At 42.3% G+C, this 20,085-nt stretch overlaps 1 protein-coding gene across 1 annotated transcript in view; it reads left to right on the top strand.

The window, feature by feature from the left end:
- T265_14770 (hypothetical protein) overlaps nucleotides 1-20,085 on the top strand; it is a gene marked incomplete at both ends in the record, with an annotated part of 121,095 nt that overhangs the window by 62,917 nt on the left and 38,093 nt on the right. Inside the window, 10 exons of the mRNA XM_009175154.1 lie at nucleotides 486-635; nucleotides 922-1,173; nucleotides 2,641-2,958; nucleotides 4,300-4,528; nucleotides 12,010-12,078; nucleotides 13,453-13,524; nucleotides 15,648-15,721; nucleotides 17,043-17,170; nucleotides 17,253-17,438; nucleotides 19,212-19,402. Coding sequence (XP_009173418.1) covers nucleotides 486-635; nucleotides 922-1,173; nucleotides 2,641-2,958; nucleotides 4,300-4,528; nucleotides 12,010-12,078; nucleotides 13,453-13,524; nucleotides 15,648-15,721; nucleotides 17,043-17,170; nucleotides 17,253-17,438; nucleotides 19,212-19,402 — 1,669 coding nt within the window. The remainder of the gene's footprint in view (nucleotides 1-485; nucleotides 636-921; nucleotides 1,174-2,640; nucleotides 2,959-4,299; nucleotides 4,529-12,009; nucleotides 12,079-13,452; nucleotides 13,525-15,647; nucleotides 15,722-17,042; nucleotides 17,171-17,252; nucleotides 17,439-19,211; nucleotides 19,403-20,085) is intronic.

Genomic DNA, 20,085 nt, shown 5'->3' with positions numbered 1-20,085 from the left:
GCTTTGTTAGCATTATATCACTCCTCGTTCGTAAGGCTTTCAATGCGTCTAGATGTTTCTTTGTGAGAGGACTGTTGTGAACCAACCTGGCGTGACTATTTTGATAGCTGCGATTGACCAAATCGGATTTGAGGCGGTCTAAGTTGGCCGTTGAGGTCGGGGACAGGCCAGAATTCTTGTCAACTAGGTTCTCGAATTGCTAATTTGTCATCTCTACGGCGCAGGCAGCAGAATTTTGGCCCTAGTAATAGGACCTTCAAAAGCGTTTCATCGATAACAAATTTGGAGCAGTTGTATACGTACCTCTCAGGGTTTGCGGGGAATTTCGCTCGCGGTTTTTCCTCACTCAAGGTTTTGTTTAATTTGAACGTTTTTTGTCAGCCTGTTTTGTAGCAATGTAATACTGTGTCAACTAGTAGAGCCTATACTACGCTACTCTCCGCTACACTCCGCTACTTCACGCTCTATACTTACTCTTATCATAGAAGGGATATACTCCCCTGCATCTGGCAGCAAAATACGGAAATCTGGCCATCGCACACACTTTGCTGGAGCATGCCAATGCAGATCCCAACTCCGTCGGCCACAGTGGTTTTGCACCAGTTCATGTGGCCGCTTACTACAAGCAGAGTTCGGTGAGTATTCAGCCTGTTGCTCTGATGTCACGTAAACCGTACTTTGAATTCGTATGTATGTAGCGGTGCTATCCGCGGCAGAATAACCACAGTGATCAGATTGCAAAACAGTGCCACACAACAACTAAATGTGATAGAGCTGAACCATCCATGCTTGCACTTTCGCTACAATGACATGGGACAGAAGTCTAAACTGTCAAATACACCACTGAAACCAGATATATATTGTTTGTTTTACGTTGCTTAAACGCCTGAACAATGCCATTGTTTCCATTCTTATTTGTAGATCCTACAACTCCTCGTGGATTATGGGGCAGATATCAACAAGACCGTGAAGAACGGGTTCACGCCACTACATTTATCAGCCAAACGCAATAATCTCGAATGTGTTCGATTTCTGCTGGAGCAAGGGGCAAGTGTGGACGCCAGATCTCGAAATGGCTACACGCCACTTCATCTCGCAGCACAAGATGGGCATTTTGATATTGTTCAAACCTTAGTGGAACATTACGGAGCCATCCCCGATGCTGCAGCGAAAGTGAGTACTTTGCGACTACGTTACTATGTCTTTAATACAATCCCTACGAGCAGAGGCCCGTAGCTAGATGAGGTGAAGTATATAAACATCCAAGCTGTTTCAAATCCACTAAGTAGGAACCAAAATTGACGCAGTGTTTCAGATTTACCGAAATAACAGTAACAGTTTTTTCCGTCTCACGAACTATCGCACTATTTTGACGAACTGGTCATGGACCAAAATCATTCACACCCATGGTTTAACTCCGATTGTGCAGATGGTGAGCAAGTGGGAGTTGTTTTGACATGGTCACTAAGTACAAATTCAGAGTTACCCTTATTAACTTTACGCACAGTAAACTTGTAAAACAATACTAATGTTCGATCAATCGCAAACCAGGCAATAACGAACCATCTTTTGCAAGTAGGTTTGTCATAAATTTCCCGCGCCTAATACATAATACAGGGGCCCGGTCAAGTGAAGTAGGAAAGAAAATTGATATAGTTATACTTGGGTCTGTGTCTCGGTAAAAAGCTACTTTTCTCACAGCACTGGAGAATTTTCAGCTTTAGGCACACTTTAATTATTTGAGTTTATCACAACCGCCATTCTTGATCTTTACGCTATTTTGCGCGTTTGTACGGACCCATACACACATTCTAACTCTCTAGCTTTCCACCTGGTAACAAAGTGTTTCTATTTGGGCCAACTAGGGACTGGCTGCTTATTAGTTATTTTCGTACACATGCATTACTAAAAAAGACTTGAAGCTACTCGAAAAGCAAGAATTATTTGGTGATCACTAATATGCTGTTCGTTCATACGCTCGGTCACCACGCATGCCATCAACAGCCCTGTGCGTCTTCGTACGTGACTACCATCCGATGAACCTACCAGTGATGAAACGCTCAAATAAAAAAGGCTCATTGCAAATGGGCCAAGAAATGCTTTGAGAAATCGTGGTTATACCAGCTAAGTACGGTTTGAAAAAGGGGACATACATCAGTTACGATGGACCTGAATTTTTGTCTAACTATAGGAGGAGTAGCACAAACTGTATTTAAGTAAACCTTGAGGTTTTGGTTTGGCGAATTTCAGCAGAACTCAATTTTGAGTCGTATGACCGGACAAACCCCTAGCTGAAATCGCACACATGTATTTGCGTACATCTGTATGTTTCGTTGCCCACCTCTCTCTTCAGTTGGGCATACTGCAGAAGCAAATGTATGAAACTAACTGTATCAGTAATTATATAGAAAACAGTTTTGAATTTTAAACTTATACCTCAGCTCATGAACAGATGATACTGTATGATATTTAGGTCTCGTTTTCAGAGTAGCTGAGCCTGTTAGCAAAGTGCACACAGGGCGCTTGAGTTCAACAGGGGCTGCCATTGAGCCTAACCCACACGAAGTGCGTCACACAGAGCATGATCACATTTTCATCCAAGCTTCTAATCCTTTTCCATTGTGCTTCTTTTTCATGTAGGATGGCCTCACACCGCTACACTTGGCTGTGCAAGAAGACAAAGTACCTGTCGCCGAGTGCCTTCTCAATGCTGGTGCATCTTTGCACGCTGCAACGACAGATGCGCATTTCATTCCGCTTCACTCGGCTGCCTATCGAGGACAATTAAATGCTCTACGCCTGTTACTTAGTAAAACCCCAGAATCCGAATTGCCAGGTATACTTAACGCAAGAACTCGTATGGGCTGTACACCATTGCATCTTGCTGCGCAACAAGGACATGTTCAAACGGTACTGAAACTGCTGCAATCAGGCGCAGATGCGAACGCGCGTAATAGAGTAAGTGTTCCTGCGCAGCCTCATGTATACACATGGCCTTTTGTGTGGCAACCGCACACAACCACTCTTATAGTACGCAGTGAAACTTTCCCAACCTAACTTTGGATGGACATAAAATGCACAATCCATAACCCTGTCTTTCCTGACCACAAAGTACCCAAATGTCCACCTACATCGTGCAATCCACGGAAAACCCGCCTGAATGAAGTATTAGTACTTTATAATGTCTTGTAGTTGATCTCAGAAAGCGGATTAGTGCTTGTTCTTTGCAGGCAGACTATAAAAACCCGAAGCCACAAACCCCTCAGAATGAGTAGTCGAAATTACGAAATACAGTGGATATTCAAAAACAAGTGTCACGCATATCAACCACAAACTACCTGATATCCTCCAAAAAATGCTGACCAATAGGGCCTTTTCATACTCGTCCTTGAGAGCATATCGTCTGATGAAATTTTTTAAACCTAAATTATAATTCGTACCTTATGAGTTTTACTTTCCGTGGCATAATCCGACCTATTTTCAACATCTGGTCGGCACAGTTTCAGGAGCGTATTGCGTAAATTCACTAATGTTCCATTCTCCCATGATTTTACCTGCCAACTGTAGCTGGGATAGCTAATCGGACCTCCCAGTGAACTATATCCAAACGCTCGACGGATTCAGCATCCAAACCAACTAGGCAGAATCAGCGAATGCCAGCTTCCTCGACCGTGCAGCATGTCCTATTTATGGCGTGGAAATATCAATCGAAACCTTATTGCGTAGCAGGAACACAACCATTTCTATGTTTGATGAAAATATGCGGACAATTTTAAACCCACCAAAACTTTGTACACAGAAGTCTACCGGGCAATCGACAGGTCTATCATAGGACTAGGGTTTGAATGTTCTCGCGTGAAATTCTATTCAACTGTAACAATCCTTCCTAATCCGTCGAAATAATCAAATATTTTGATTCACCTCTTTTGAGGCTTGCTTAGAATAGACTATCTAGGATAAATTTATGGCAACAAAGTGTGCAGAATCGCATTCAGCAGCTTGCACTTTTTATAAAAATTGGGCAGGACTAAATTAGGCAGCTCTTTCCACTCCTGTCTATCAGATAAGCTTGGCAGTTGTTCTGCCAAATGTATGTCGCCTACTGACACCTCTTAGGAGACTGAACCCGAGCGACCAGTGTTTCGATGCACTGACTTTATTGATAAGTTACTCGGTAGGACACTTACCGCTATTTTTACACAAACAATAATAGTGACATTGTTGAAGCAGGTCTCTGTGAAACTGTGTTAATGTACTACAGCTCTTACATTCACTACCGTTTATTCTTTGCGCTTTCAGCAAGGATGGACTGCTGCACAGCTAGCTTATAAACAACACTATCTGAACTTGTTTGAGGTCCTACAAAACGTAACCACCAACGTGAGTGACTGGTCCGTGCCGAGTCTGACTGGAGCCGGACCTGACGGTCAGACTGACGGGGACCCGAAGATGGTAACCGGGTCAGTAACATTTGAGAAGGTCGAACAGGTGGTTGATCACATCATCTCAGACAGCGAAGACGAAACAGGTATGTTCAGCTGTCAGACTATGCATATATGTGTATGCCTAGAACAAAACCATTTTTGAAGCATCATACCGGATAGCAAGCGGAAACTGGGGAACAGATTTGTCCATAAACATCTTAACCCTTCCTACCAATCATTACCTACTTTTAATTTGTTACATGAAAGACGCCTAATCCACTGATTCCGTTTCATATTAACACGAAAAGATGCCGGGCCTGCAGGCCTTTCTTCTCACAGACAAACGGAAAATTTGACAGTTACCATGACCAAACTGAGTGAGTTGAAGAGCCACGCAAGATCGGTGAAGCTGCATATTTATACCCGAACACTATTTTTTACACTTATCAGCGTAAACTAACAATGTTTGGACACCAAGTTGACAATATATATACACAAATTTGGCTGTCAATAGGTATGGCCAGGCATCGACACTTTGTCCGTGGTTGGTCCTAAATGTGTAATTTCACAGTCGAAAGGACGAACATATATCTTATCTGCGACTTCGCGTGCCGAACAAAAGTTCGAATCACGGTCATCAAAAGCTATCCTGTCGAACACGGCAACACCCCCCTAACCAGTATCTGCAGTGGCAAGAGCCGTTTTACTTCGGCGATAACTCCTATAACTTTCCAAGTTATAATCATTTATGTCCCCGAAATCACTCACCAACATATCGAGGTCTTCAGCACTTGCGTTGACAAAAAGGTCTACTGCTTATTGAATGGTGCTCAACAATATATCTTATATTTAGAGTTCGGAAATCATTTATGTTTGGATGGTCTGTACATGTCAAACCTAAGTGCTTTTTCTGACCACTCACTTGATATATCCCGAGAGGACAAGCAAGCCGAGTAATGATAATATTTGAATAAATCAACGAGCTGAGTATCAAAAAGCAATCGGGTTCTGGTATAATTACTCCCCGTCCTTACATCACTTCAGCGCCAACACCTTTTAAGGCTTTGCCCTTTTTTCTCGTGCTTGCCAAACAGCATCCTGGAAGTAAAAGTCCAAGCCGTTGATTGCTCTTTGGGACATGATCTGGCTTGCATATATCTGCTTCACTACCCCAGCTCCAAATTCCACCAAGTATTTGAACTTAAAATGGAAAGATACAGCAGTTTCACTGCAGAAAAATGAATATATCTAATCCGCTTTTCGAGAGACCACCAAACCACCAGGCCTGTATGGTCGCATTAGGCCTTTGCTTATGGCTCAGAACACTAAGCGGATAATTGCAAATCAGTTTTCAAGCTACCCACACTCTTCTGACCTACGTGTTGGCTTTATTCTCAATCGTGTCATGCGCTTTCTTAACTTATGAAAAGCTCTCCTATCTCAAGCCTTCAGCTTCACATCCGAAATTAAGTATTTTATTCTTTAGCCTACTGTCCCGATTGTCAGGATGCAAAACGGGCTGATTTGCAAATAGGGATTGGAATGGGGCCACACTCTTCCTGAACATTGTTAAGTTTTTTACTTGCAGGACCAGTAATATTCTTTGAAGATGCTCACACCTGTGGATCCAAATTCATAGGAGTGAATCTCACAATGGCAACATTTCCTCTTGTAAATTACTCCTTACGTTTGTCTAAATTCATGTTTAGACACACAAAATCCGACGAAAACTCTGGAATTCCGCCTAACTTCAGAGATACTGAATAATAATAATATGCTCATCTTTTGGAGGTACTATCGAATGGGAGACTATCCCTGAATAAAATTACAAAGGCGTCTGCTGTTCTCGTCCAAAAAATGGAAATCTACTTATCTGGGCATATCAGGACTGATTCTAGTCAATCATTTGCTTTGTGGACTCCGGCCATATTTTCCGCGCCGCACTATGAACCTTCTTTCGCCCAGTTATCGTGTTTTGCATAACCTTACATTTCCTCCATTGATATGAGGTCTTCCGGCGTAGATAAATGTAAGTAAGACCAAAGGCAATGATGCTCTGGCTACTGAAACTATCTTTTACCAAAAAACGTTGTTCTGTGAGAACGAGAATCGTCATACAGGCTTACCTTTTGGGATGTCAGTTTTGCTTAACTTAATCTCTCCATAGTGTAACCATGCCCCGCATGCATGTGTGGAACTCCCATATAGAACGGTCAACGTAAAATTCCACCACCTAGCACAACCAGCTCTTGTGTAACGCATTATTTCTATCGCCACATCCCCACAATGTTGTTTGTCACTTGACAAGTCTGATTACAGTTCAGCGTTAGACTGTGTTAGCATTTAAAGTGTGATGTTAGACGAGACTGTCATTTCAGTTAAGTCCAGACATTTCGCTTCGGATTTCCGGCCGCACGTTTCCTCCGGACATTCGCTTAACTTAAAAACCATTCACAAAGCATGAGTGCCGAGGATGCTTTTGGGGATGTGAAACAACTAAATTTGTCTTGTTTCGCGAAAATTCCGCAAGCACAGTTATATTACCAGCAATTTTTCTCTGTATTTATCAGCAACTTTGTTTTGCTAAAAACAATGAGTACAGTCAGCAGCAATTTTTTCTGGAATTAATCACAACTTTGTTTTGCTAAAAATAATGAGTACAGTCAGCAAATGTTGACCAGACGGATTGTTATCCTTTTACAAAATGACGGAGCTAATTTGGCCAGAAATGTCCTCTCCATTAGGCACACCATATTAATAACATGGCAAGAATGTGATACAGTGCGTCATTTCTTGACAGGATTGCTCGCAACCATCATGTATCCCCAGAATTCAGAGTTTATACGATCACAACTAAGCTTTGCTGCACCTCGGGAGACCTAAGTTTTCTTCCTTAGTGAAGATATCCTGATGTCCTGATCTATAAATCTTTGAAATCATCGAGTATCAGGGACTGCATACAAAGACAGCCACTGAGTGAATGACACAAAATTCAACGTCCTTACACTCTTTGAATTTTCTGGAACTAGGTTGCTTCTACTAAAACGACCGATAGATTCTGGGCTCACCCTCATAGTGCAACAAGCCGGATCTCCCTCCGTTCAACAGCTACTTTTCTCATTGCAATGTAAGCATCAGTGAGTAAGAACAATTTAACTTCTCTCGGTATTATTGAACGAGGCGTCAAGCGCAAGTAAAGCCAGGAGGAAGGTGGTGCTTTTACCCCGTGTGCGCGACCGACTCTCGCCCAAATTGATCTTCCTGGCTGAGGGACTATTGTTCGCCGAAGTTATTGAGAGCTGTATCCCGAAATTAATGAAGCCTGAGACAGAAGCCGATACATGACCACATTTAGCCGCACTGACCATACGTTAAGTTGACTCCAGTAATCAACAGGGTCTTCAAAGTTTCACGACCGGAATGTAGAGATGTCTCCTTGTTCAGCCTGCATCACTCGGTTCTTCTTACCATTCGACCAGATAGAGTATTTGGGATGCTTCTTCCATTGTTTGATATTGGCTTTTCCTTCAAAATGCCAAGCAAAATAAATGAAAAAAAAACAGGATGAGTAAAAAATCTGAAAAGGATAGAATGGGGAAAAGAACGTTAAATAGTGTCATTTAAAGCCACTCGTCTATCCAAGTACCGTAGTAGATTTCCTATGAGACGGAACCATCATATCTGTACTGAAAGACAGCTAGGGTAAATCGTCACCGAGTTGAATGCGATTTCACGCACTAGTGTCGGACCACACACGTCCCCTGCCCACGGAAATCACATTCAGAAGAGGTGAGGAACCCCTTTTTGAGTGATATTTTTCCTGCCATTCAGGTGACGTAACCTGGTTGCTCAATGATTTTTCTACATTTCCCATCGCACTCAAGTTCCTAAAATAGTAATACAGCCCTCATAGTTAAATGACTCAAACCCGACTCCTTTTGGTTTTTGTAAAAAAAAGAGGCTATAAAAGAACCTTTAACATGCAGTTTAGTATTCTTTCAGCTCGCACTTTGGCCGAATTATTCGTCAGACCCCAGCACATACGTCAGATCTTATCAGGTAAAAGCTTTACACATCAAGCATGAAGTGTACCGTAGGTTTGGGTTGTATAAAAAACACGAATTTTCGTTCAGCACCGCTTCAGAGGTATTTGAATGACTTAGTAGAAGCTTCGTGACGCTATTACCATTCGTTTTCCGACAAACCACTTGATTTCGATTGCAATAAAAGCTAGTGTAACGTTGCCCTCATCTGCTTTGTCCAAATTTACGTTAGATCAAGCAAAGAAGAGCCTCACTTACTCGAAGGTCAAAATCAGCGCGAAAACTTACAGAAAAGTCCAAAGAGCTAAAAAAAATCATGAAAAATAATTATATACCTGAAGAACCGTTTCACATTCAAATAAAGAGGCATTATGGGATGGTTATCTAGTTAGCTAAGGGTGGATTCTTGAAGGTAAAAAGTAAGAAGCAAATTTTGCTTTGTGACCCTATGTTAAAATATGAAAAGGTCCCAGAGAGATTAGGGTGAAAGGGATGTTCAACAGGGAAGACGTCTTTACTTGTAATAAAGCTAAGAAGTTCAACCGTTAGGTTAGCCGTGCACTCACCAGTGTGCTCTACGGACATCCAATCAGGAAACGATATTCCGCTAGTTTGAAGCATAAAAGAGATGAACGGTAAATTCAGCTTAGAAGGACACATGACCTGACAGATGCCAGCATGAAATACAGAGTGCTGAACGCGAAATGTCGGTTTTGGTTCAATCTGTTGGGACAGCCTGAGTTCAGTTGAGATGATTAGTTCGTAGTATATGAGCATGAAATACCCTATGGTACAAGTCTATCAACTTTGAGGGTAAAAATTCGTCGAATAGCCCCCTGAACTTTCTAATGATCTTGTACCCAGATGTTTCGGATTACCGAGTGACATTGAAAGATCCTAAGATCACCTAAGCCACCGCATGGATTAACGGAAGTTGGCAGTCATGTAGACTTCCGGAGTTTCACCCATAAAGTAACGCACCCATCAATCACATAAGCATAAAATGGAAAAATCAAAGTAGGTATGCTGCTAACATGGTAAAGAAGGGATAAAAGGCAGTCCTTAGTGCGGAACTAGCATGTGTGAGGAAAGTTGTGGATTTTTGACCACTATATCCAAACCCCCCTTTTTATGTTGCCTTGGAGAAGTTGAAATGGTTTAACCCATCTTTGCCCGTCTGTGGACGTTGCCAGACACATTTACGTGGTCAGTGAAAAAAATTATTGAAGTCGGACAAAGTTAATGAGAGTGCTGAGTGACAGCGTTTACTGTCGAAAGCGATCTGATGTTGCATGTGATAGGAGTCTCCAGGCACTAGTTGCCACTGATGTAAAAGCACAATTTCGAACAGTTTATAAAATGTAGGCTTGCGAGGAATAGGTTGATAACTGGCCGGATGTGGAATTATCCGGCACATTTTCTAACTTACCTCATCACCTCTGTGAAGAGACTGGTTAACCGAAATAAACACCAATAAAGTGAGAACGTCAGCGCGGACTCCGGGCAGGATGGATGGAAGAAGATCAAGACCACTCACCTTCCAGTCTGGAATTCCATAAGTTGGATGCAATGTTGCAATGTGGTTTCACTGTTAGAGTCAGTAAACGCGGTGAAGTTTTTAGGTGTTCCGATAAATTAGTGGTTGGGTGTGTTCAAGTTACTGTCAAGGAACTAACTTTAGATCCGTTACCACACAGCTGTCAAGTAGTGTCTGCAGGTATGCTGTGTTCCCTGGCACTTGGACGCCGCTCTTGACAAGCGTATTATCTCCTTCCCCGGAACTTATTGAAAAGCCATGGCAACAATCCATCTGATCTCGTATGAAGGGCTTCTACGGCGCGAACTAAAGCATAAATCTGCTCAACCAGTTAGATGTTCACAATGTGGTGTGCAGTTCCAATAGTGTAGAATAAAGTAATCTTACTCCTTGGCTGATATGCTTCCTTCGAACAGTTTTCTCCTTTCAACACCCACGAGACTTTTCTTAGAGAAGTAGCACCGTTTTTCTCTGAGAGTGCTTTTCAAGGCACAGTCAAAATGTGTTGGTCTGAGGGGCCAAAAACAAGCTTTTGCTTTTGTCAAAAAGTATCATCTGTTGACAAAAGCATAACACTAATCGTTCAAAGCGCACGACCAAAATAAACGTGAAAAATAAGTATCAGAACCGAAAAAATACAATGTGATACTGGGAAGAGGGGGTTGCTGGGGCCAACAAATGCTCAAGAATTAAGACCTGCATTCCACTGCATTCTTTTTGAAGAAACGCCTTACAGTACATACACCACACTGGTCTTGCGTGCCACATTATGCCACCGTCTCCATCCTCTATGCTACTGACAACAAGGCGAATGTCAACGAAACGCTTGGGTTCTGATTACCAGGGCGGATAGGCAAACAGTTACTAAAACAGCTGAATTCTACTGTCTGTCCCTTTCTACTAGCCCGAGCGTGTGAGTAACATATCAGGTAGTCTGGTTATAATGGTAACGCGTATTTGAATTTGAACGACGAGAGACAGGAATATAATGACATACCGAACTGCTAGCCTCAGCACCAAAATCTCCCGAATTATTTACAAATGACAAGTAATTTTAGTAGCCCGCACTGAAGAGTGCAACTGTAAACAGTGAAAAATTGTCATTGTTAGATCGAAGTTATCATTAATTTTCTTCATGTAAAACCCACGGTTGGTTTAGTTGGGTATGTTCGGTAGCACCGTTTAAATACGGTCTTTTCGGCACAGGATAAAATCCGTGACCTTATCTCCATAAACGTAAGCGTTCTTCCACAAAATCTGATAGACTGAGAACCAATTCATTAGGACACTGTTAGTCAAGGAAATCTACCGAACTTGCACAGTCTATCATTATTCTTGAAGTACTACATGACTTTTGTGATGTACTACTCATAAGGTTGCTGAAAATCCGTCGACAGCCCACGATCATGAACATCGTAGCGAATGAAACATGAGGCGGCCTGCTGCAGCACATTCAGTTGCCTAAAAACATCACAAATGTGAGTTTCAGCTGGGTTCCAGGTGATTCTCTCGAAAAAAACAAATTAGTTTGCAAATGAGTGTATATTCGCAGACTACATGACTTGATATAACAGCTGTCACAACAAGCTGACTGGCAAGTTTTATGCAATATTTAAGTAATAAAATTCCAGCATTCATCCATTTTCAGTCGAAGTTTCCTCACTGACCATTTCGAACAGACATACCTCTCTTAACTCCGGAGTAAACAGTTTTGTATATGATAATTTTATTTGGTTACTTATTGATGGTACGGTTTTCAAGAGCTTTGTTATGCTACCGTCGTATAATTTCGTAATTTCCCACAATCTCACCTGTCGGAAGCTTAAGTTTAATTATTTGGGTTGTCAGTTCTGTGGTTGTCATTCCGTTCCCTATTTTGGATTGTATTCAAACAGACCGCTGCGTGCCTCACCTATGTAATTTATTGTTGTTGTCCTCAGTGTTGTTGATGGTGATGTGGTTTCTGTTGTCTTTCGTAAACCCCGGTATCCTATTAACCTCCTAGATGAGCTCTTGCCCACACCAACGCTACTACGTCGTCGTGATCGCCCGCGTCAACCTGTTGGAGATCAAGGTAAGGGTAAAGGAGGTGGAACAAGCTGTTCTCTCGTAGATTACGCTATCCATTCAAAGCCTACTCATTTTTTTAGGTCGAGCATACTACGTTCTGAATCGATTCTTAAGCTGACTCTAGGATTTCTACTGGAGATATGAAATATGTGAGCATCGCGGTGTTACAATGGTACTCCGCTATTCTATGTATAAGGTGATACACTGGGATTTTGTGGTGCGGTTTAAGCCACTCCAGCTTCAGCTACAAAGTGAATCGCTGATATAAATTAACGGCTAGTCGCAAACAGCAAAAGTTACCTTCTTTAACACATTGTAAAATAGTTGACTGCTACCAAGCTGACGTCTTCTGTATACTTTTAAATATTCGCTCTTCATACAGTCGAAACGGTGAACACAACAGACTGGCCATTTTTGGATTGGCCAACGTTATTGATTAATGTGAATACAGCTCTATCATAATGGAGACGGGGTACTATAATCATCAGATAAGGTCGCATACTGAGAAGCGGTACTGAAGTAGCAGTGCGGAGAACTCCGAAGTGTGCTCTTTTGATCTTTACATATAATCTGAAATCTGCAAGTCTGTTGCCCTTAGCAACAGATCAGCAAATCTCTGTATAGAACCTAAAGAAAACAAGTTTTGTTCAGAATACTTCTGCCCCAGGCGTGTTTGTTTAATTGAACGACATCAGATTCGTCAAAATTCTATTTATCAGTTTATTGCATGATGACTTAATTGTTGTTTTTGCTCTTACCTATTCGGATATATGGCATTCCGAGGAGCTGTTGTTCAATCACTTCCAACAGTCTCTTCAGTCGTATTCATTAACAGATGGGAACAATGCATTTCACAGCATCGATTCCGTAGACCAACCCCAGTTCAAGGGACATAAAAGAAGGCTTTGGTTGTCTGACCTTGAGGTGGAGCTGAATCAGCTGATGGCACACAGGTCCAAGCTGAGTGAGCTGTCCGCAGGTAAACGACTTTTGAACAGAATCAAATGAGCGCACGCCTTCGGTTACTCCAATGTTCATCAAGGAATTATTAGATGTCTATCGTCTATTACGCGGGAACGTAATACGACCCCGGGTAGAAATTCGGTCACCTTTCACCCTAAGATGCCTTGATCCCTGAGAGTCGCCATTTTCAAACAAAAGTATCATTTTCATGACATCTACCCACATTACGCGGTCCCAAATATGTCACGTGCGCTAAACCACACAGCATGAACTGCAGTTGATAACAGTCTCAGAAAGTGACCAGTGGTGGGGTTCCGCGAAACACCCGTTGATGTTGTGATTTTGTTGTTATCTTTATCCGTTGTTGTGTTTTTTTATATTTGTACGAGCAAATTTATTTTTGTACTCGACTCAGATTCCCTTCGATCACGCACGGCTTCCTATGACTTCATCTGTCAACAACTTGAGTACATGCGAACGCGTTTGGGTAAGCCAGTACTTTGTTTCGGAGAAACAAAATAGTGAATTCAAAAATACTGAATGAAAGTTTTATGGTTTTAAATGCTCTTAATCCACTGCCCCTCCACTTTTCACCCTCTTTTTCCTGTGTCATGCATGTGCATAACCGGTCGCTTGTGGCATGAATTGTGCATGCTTAGGTGAGGCCGAAGATACTTGTATTCCTGGAACTCCGCAAATTCGCATGGACAGTATTGCAACCACGCGACCGCGCTCCTTATTCATACCCTCCGGCACTAAGACATCCGGTGAGTGAACCCTGAATAATGAGTCTTCGTTACACACACGTAGGATTCAGATGTGAATCGCAATCTAACAGCCGGATGTATTCCCTTCCTTCTTCTGATGATCTGGTGGATTCATGATCCAGCCTCCCCTGGTTTTGCTTTATTCGATATTTGTCAGAACTGGAGAATGCTGGAATGGAAATACCTTTTTACAAAATGAAAATGCTGTCCGCACATCGTTCAGTTTGCCGTGGCCCTTCGTGTACCCGGATTTTGCATGCACAGCTGTTTAGCTTACTTTGGCCAAAATATCAAACATTGTATTTTGACGAGATAGAAGCCCAATAAGAACTCAAGGTTCCAGTAATTTCACAAACCACTTGTTTAGCTGGTCTATAGCCTTCTCTGTGAGATCCCCTGAAGGGACTGTCTAAACTTAACTTATCGATGGAGTGAGACTGCTGAAATAAGCTTCAGCGGACCAGATAAACTCTGATTAGTGATTATATTTTGCCGATTGAAAATAAGTGCCATATATCTTGAAAAGAACAGTTGCTCTTCAAAGTATTACTCACCCTAATTTTCAAGCTGACCGAGTGATTAAAGAGGTATTGTAGTCTTGGGTTTACCCCTACGCTCATCGCCAAGTAACTGCAGTGTGTCCAACCATCAGCTCTGAGGAAAGTCAGCAGATGTCCAAACTACTAGCAGACATGTCGCGGGTTCCTGCTGGATTTTCGTGAGATGCACACCGCTGATGATTCTGAACAAGGATGGAACATCTGCGCAGTGCTTGTAGGCTTCTCAGCTTAGACTGGTTTTACTAAAAGGACAAAATCCGAATTAAAATGCAGACTGGTCGGTGGAGCTAAGACAGGTTGACGCTAGAGAATTCAACAGTATTAAATTAGTTTCACACATTTGTCACAGTTGTCGAGCTTACTTTCCGGAGCGTTCGGCACTAGTCTTTTAACCACCATTTTGTTAGCTCCGATTGCATTTTTTCCCATTGGGATTGGTTTTGTTTCTCCGAATCACGGAAGCATCAGTGTTGAGCATCGATGTCATGCTGATGATGATGATGTATGGAAACCGTTTGGACTCGAGAACCGTAATGTGACATATTTTTGTAACTTCATGAATGGTTAATAAAAATCCAGAAATATGGTATCATGATGCAAAATACTATCGCCGTTTAGACGCAAAAGCATCCAGATATTCTGACCGGCTCATTATATTGAGTCGTACTAGCGGGTCATATCCGACCATCTTTTTCATCCCATCCCGTTACTAAATTCGCGTCTTGTATACTAATACATATCACCGGATTCCTCACTAATCGAAGAAATCTGCAAGTGCAGTTTTAGAAGTATTACTAATCTCAGTTTTCGTACTCACTTCCGCCTGTTCACCATTTATTGATACATTAGGCTACATGGAAAAATTCTCCCGAATAGCCGATACTATCGACCTTTCTCAGAACCTCCCATCAGCTAACTCTCTCAAGAAGCAGATGTCTTTCCTTGCAATACTGTAAAATATGTGCTTGCCTATATAGCGAGCACCCCTTACACCAGAGATATTCCATTGGCCTTTCATCTTGCCCACTTCCTATGCTACCTGTCAGATATATCATTCGGTCTGCCATAATGTTACATACCTAATGGTTACTGGACTTCCATGGGGTGTACTTGGGACTGATTGATGTCTAAACTATTTTCGGTTGTGATATCTGAAATGCTTTCATCTTCTACAAACTGCATGCTAGTGATGGAAAAGTTGCACACCCTAATTCCCCAACTAATCATTTGTATTTTATGGCACTGATTTAGGAAATTTCTCTTGCGCATTTCTGGTCCACTAGGTGATGAGATGGTTAAATCCGGTATCCAGGACGGACGAATTGACGGCCACCCAAAATCTCTCGCGAGTGATCAAGTAAGTGATCGAATTGATTTTCTGATGAACATGTCACAGAAGAAGTTATATGTGGTTTCTGACAGATAAAAGGATATTAGTAGCTCAGATTGCAATGCTGTCAGGTGGACCCCACTTTGAACTTGGTAATTATGTTACCTACATCCCGATGCATCACTGAAACATTGAGCAGCGATACATCACTGTGCATTTTGGATGCCAGCTCAAGATTTTTGCAACAAAATAGCCAGACTCAGAGAACAATCCACCTGTCATGCAGGGATTTTTATCACCTCCTGGAGACGTTAAAAAAAAGGATAAGTAGACCAGCCGCTTTCAAAATGCATCTCCAGGCGTTTATGCTATGGCAGCATGATACAGTGAAAGCGAAAGTTAAAGGATTCGCTTAGTTAACTTTGTAAGTATCGAAATCTCGCAAGATATAAGGTCGTTTTCAAGCAGGTAGAGGAATTGTAGCCAGGATAGTTTAATCACTGACAAGAGGTGATTTGTTGTTCCTTTGATCTCGGAACTTGACTGTGCTTTCACAGCTCATGACAGTGCCTTCCTTGCTATTTCACCTTTGTCGGGGATTGATCTAGTTGGAAGTTATAGGCTGCGGCTGCTCGCCAGTGCATCTGCGATTGAAATACCCCAGTGCCTATTTAACAGTCTCTTTCACAAACTTGTGAGCCCGGCAGTATTCCAGGTTTCGTGTTTCTGCCAGTGCGAAAAACAAATATAGGTCGAAAAGATTCAACCGTGAAAAATCTCTTAACAGTTTGTGCGCTCGACATTAAATTTACCCCTGAGATTTCCACTTGAAGAACTATTCACATAACTGCGGTTCCCCATTATTGCCTGGAACAGTGAAGACATCCAATTCCGATTGGGTTCTTTCTGTTCATGATCGATTCGTACACTCGCCAGGTTGGGATAGAGAATTACAACCACTGAAGATTTTGCAAAAATGCCTAGATGAATTTGCGCACAAGCACAACAGCTGAAAATAATCACGTACCTAAGTATAACCAAATGACACACTGACTCCATCCAACAGTTTTCTGAACAACTCTGGTGGATCGGAACAATGTTCCTCGCGTTTTGTACCAATGCCGAAACTCGCCTAAAATGTAACTGCCCCGTATCCTTTGTGTATGTGTGGTTCAACTGGCCAGTTTAATCATTTATTATATCTCATCTCGCCAATAACTAGCGCAGTCGTTTTCGAATCCCCCAATCCTCAAACCAAGTGCACTTTTTTGGCTGTATATCTTGAGTTCCGTTCCCTTTGATTCGTGTTTCATGCAATCCAGCTTATTTGCTCGTTGCTTACTCTTAGGAACAAATGGTGATCGCGGCCAAAACTGCTGGACAGGTGCAAACTGTTCAACCTTCTCCGGCAGGTTTGTCCTTATGGGATTTTGATACGGACAATATGCAGCTTACGCGGAAGCCCATTCGAGCAGGGTAAGTCAAAAATCTAGCAAGCTAGCAAATGTTCTGGAATACCCTGTCTTACGATCAATTCTCCAATAAATCCCGCTTTCAGGTTCCTTATTTCCTTCCTCGTGGATGCGCGCGGTTGTTTAGTTGAAGCACAACGCCGGACTGATCTGCGCTTCTTCATCCCTCCTAATGCGTCACCTGCTCCAACTCGAATTATCTGCCGTGTCCTTCGACCGGAATTCGCCCCGAATCATCCAAATATGAACGATGGCGAATGTTTGGCCGCTCGGTAAGGATAGCGAGTGTAGAGTGTGTATTCCGTAACTTGGAATAGACGTCCCGTGGATGGGAAAAACAAGCTAAGGCACAGAGAGTGTCCTTTTTAAAAATTTATTTCGCACAGTAAAGTGTATTGATGTAGTATATTATCACAATCGATTCCTCTGCCTTACTGAGGAAATTAATTGGTTCATCGTGCGACTGTTATCCTTTGCTCGTGTGTTTTTTTCGACCCAGATATTTAACTGCGTTCACCATCGCAGTTATAACAACAATCCGACTGCTGTAACTTTGGAAGTTGTATTGTTGTTGCTTTAGGGGACCGCACTAAATAGAACAAATTTGTCCAGGCATCTATTCACAGACCTAATCCCAAAACAGTCATTAAGATAGTCGGCACAATTAAATGTCACTGACATCCCTCCACCTCAAATGCGCATACTAGTCCACCTGAATCAGTGTACCTATCCCCTGATAAAGTTATGGGCTAAGTGGGAAGGGGGGGCAAAAAAATAGCATCGAATTTTTGCATTTGGTTGATAGGTCCAAGGAGGTGTAGACCACGCGGACTCACTTATCCCCATTCGTACTCGATTAACGGTTCACACTCACTCATGTGACACAAATCTACCGAACCTCGGTATATCATTACAGCCTAGCAGTTCTGAACTGTAAGCTGTGTGTTTTAGTCCATTTCTAATTTCACCAGTGAGTGTGTCGTGTGACTAGGTACGATTCGCCGTATTTCAGTCGTGCAAGCACTTGCTGGTGCATGTGGCATCAATGATGCTTAGGTTTTCAATTTTCTAAAGCGATCGAATGCTCTTCATTTCTGAGCATAATGGCCGACACCTCCCGCGTATGCTGATTTACCAGTAACCAATTTTTATCAACTAGATGAACATTAACGTCATTAAAACTAATAAATTTGGCTTTACCCACGCTGGTTTTGTTTTGCTGCATGTGGGCCGACCAAAACAGCTGAGTGAATTACAGACTCTGGACCTCGATCTATAATTCGCAATTACGAAACGACTCCGCCACCAACCGAGTGATCATTAAAATAGTCAACTCGCTCCTTATTGAATCCACTTTTAACTACCTTCGCTTTTTGGAGAAGTCCGGCCCTTTATAGCACATATTGCGTCAACACAGAGCTTTGTATGCCAAGCGGGTTCTGTCGTGGAATCGTGTGCTTATAGACGAGATATCTATCTAATATCTAATATATATAAAAGTTAGGCCATGGTGGTGATTTTTTTGGTTCCATAAGGTCATCTTCACTGTTTGTATCTTGTTTGTATCACTTGAAGATGCACTTCATTGCTTGAGTGTCTCAGGGACTGGCCTGTAACCCACCAAAGTACATTCTACCGCGTTGGTCACGCTGACGATGGCACTTGTGAGTATTCTAAAAGTGCTAGAAGAATCCGCGTTTTGTTGGGATGTTGAAAACGTTTAACTGCATCGCCCGATGATTCTGCACTGCGGTCTGCAACCTTTCCTGACCAATTATTTCTGTCCTATTCACTGCATGTTCTGCAGTATCCATCCAACCTACTTCCTCCATACTTGAACTACTGTCGTGATGCAAATAAAACAGTACTCGCCCAGAACCGATTCGAGTGTGCTCACACCCAACAGAAAAATTACATCACTGTCCACTTGTACAAAACCATTATTTGCGTGTCTTTTTACCAACAGGTTAGACAGCCTCGATTAGAATATGCGGCTGACTAGCGTCGCAATGCTTCAAAACTTATGTCTCTCTTTTCCAATACAGGATCCTTGAGATGGCTCCCTTCCAAATGCAGTTTACCGTACCCATCCTAATAGAAGTACCACACATAGCCTCCTTGCGAAACCGTGAACGTGAGATAGTGATACTGAGGAGTGAAACAGGAAGTTCTTGGAAAGAACATCCACTAGAAGCGACAGATTCCGCCGTACGGGATGCTCTTGGTGAAGCGTTTGGTAAGTACACTGCTAATCGCGTGAAACGCCACTGATCTAAGCATTTTACTACCGAGTTTTGAAGGTTTATCTAGGCTTTCTGAGATTACCAAATAACCGCTAGTGTGATGGTGCTAGAATTAGTTTTTCCCACCATCAACGAAAACCTGCAGAATGGTTTAAGGTGACAGAGACCGTGACATGCTAAGCCTGCAATGGTGCTAGAAATGAGATTCAGCAACCAACATCTTACGATATTAAACAATATTAAACCACGGATGACTACTGAACGCTATACGAATGTATTCTGGGTTCGACTTGCTACTAATCCAGTTCAAGAACAAAAGTATTGGAATCAGCTGTCAGCTTGTTCTCAGTTGTCTCCGGTACCATAAAAAAATCCGGAAAGTCTGACCTACAGAGTGCTAAAAGTGATTTCCGTAAACATCGTTATACAGATCGAGTCGAATAATCGCTAGCAACAGCCAGCCCAATGTGCGTACATATGGTGCACGTCATGAGTGATGCAGGCCACCAGACCATATGTTCAATCGTTTCCGCCTGAAATGATAGTAACCAGCCAACAGTTGTGCATGCTACAGTACTTATGCTTACTGTTCACCCTCCGGTCACCCTTCCTTAGGCTTACTCCGGGTAGAAGGCTTTCAGTTGGTTAAAATGCTGCTGGGCACAACCAACCAACC

Source organism: Opisthorchis viverrini, assembly GCF_000715545.1.
Source record: "Opisthorchis viverrini unplaced genomic scaffold opera_v5_258, whole genome shotgun sequence".
Lineage (NCBI taxonomy): Eukaryota > Metazoa > Platyhelminthes > Trematoda > Opisthorchiida > Opisthorchiidae > Opisthorchis > Opisthorchis viverrini.
Note: the sequence above shows the minus strand (reverse complement) of the source record. Positions and strands in the feature narration are given on the sequence as shown.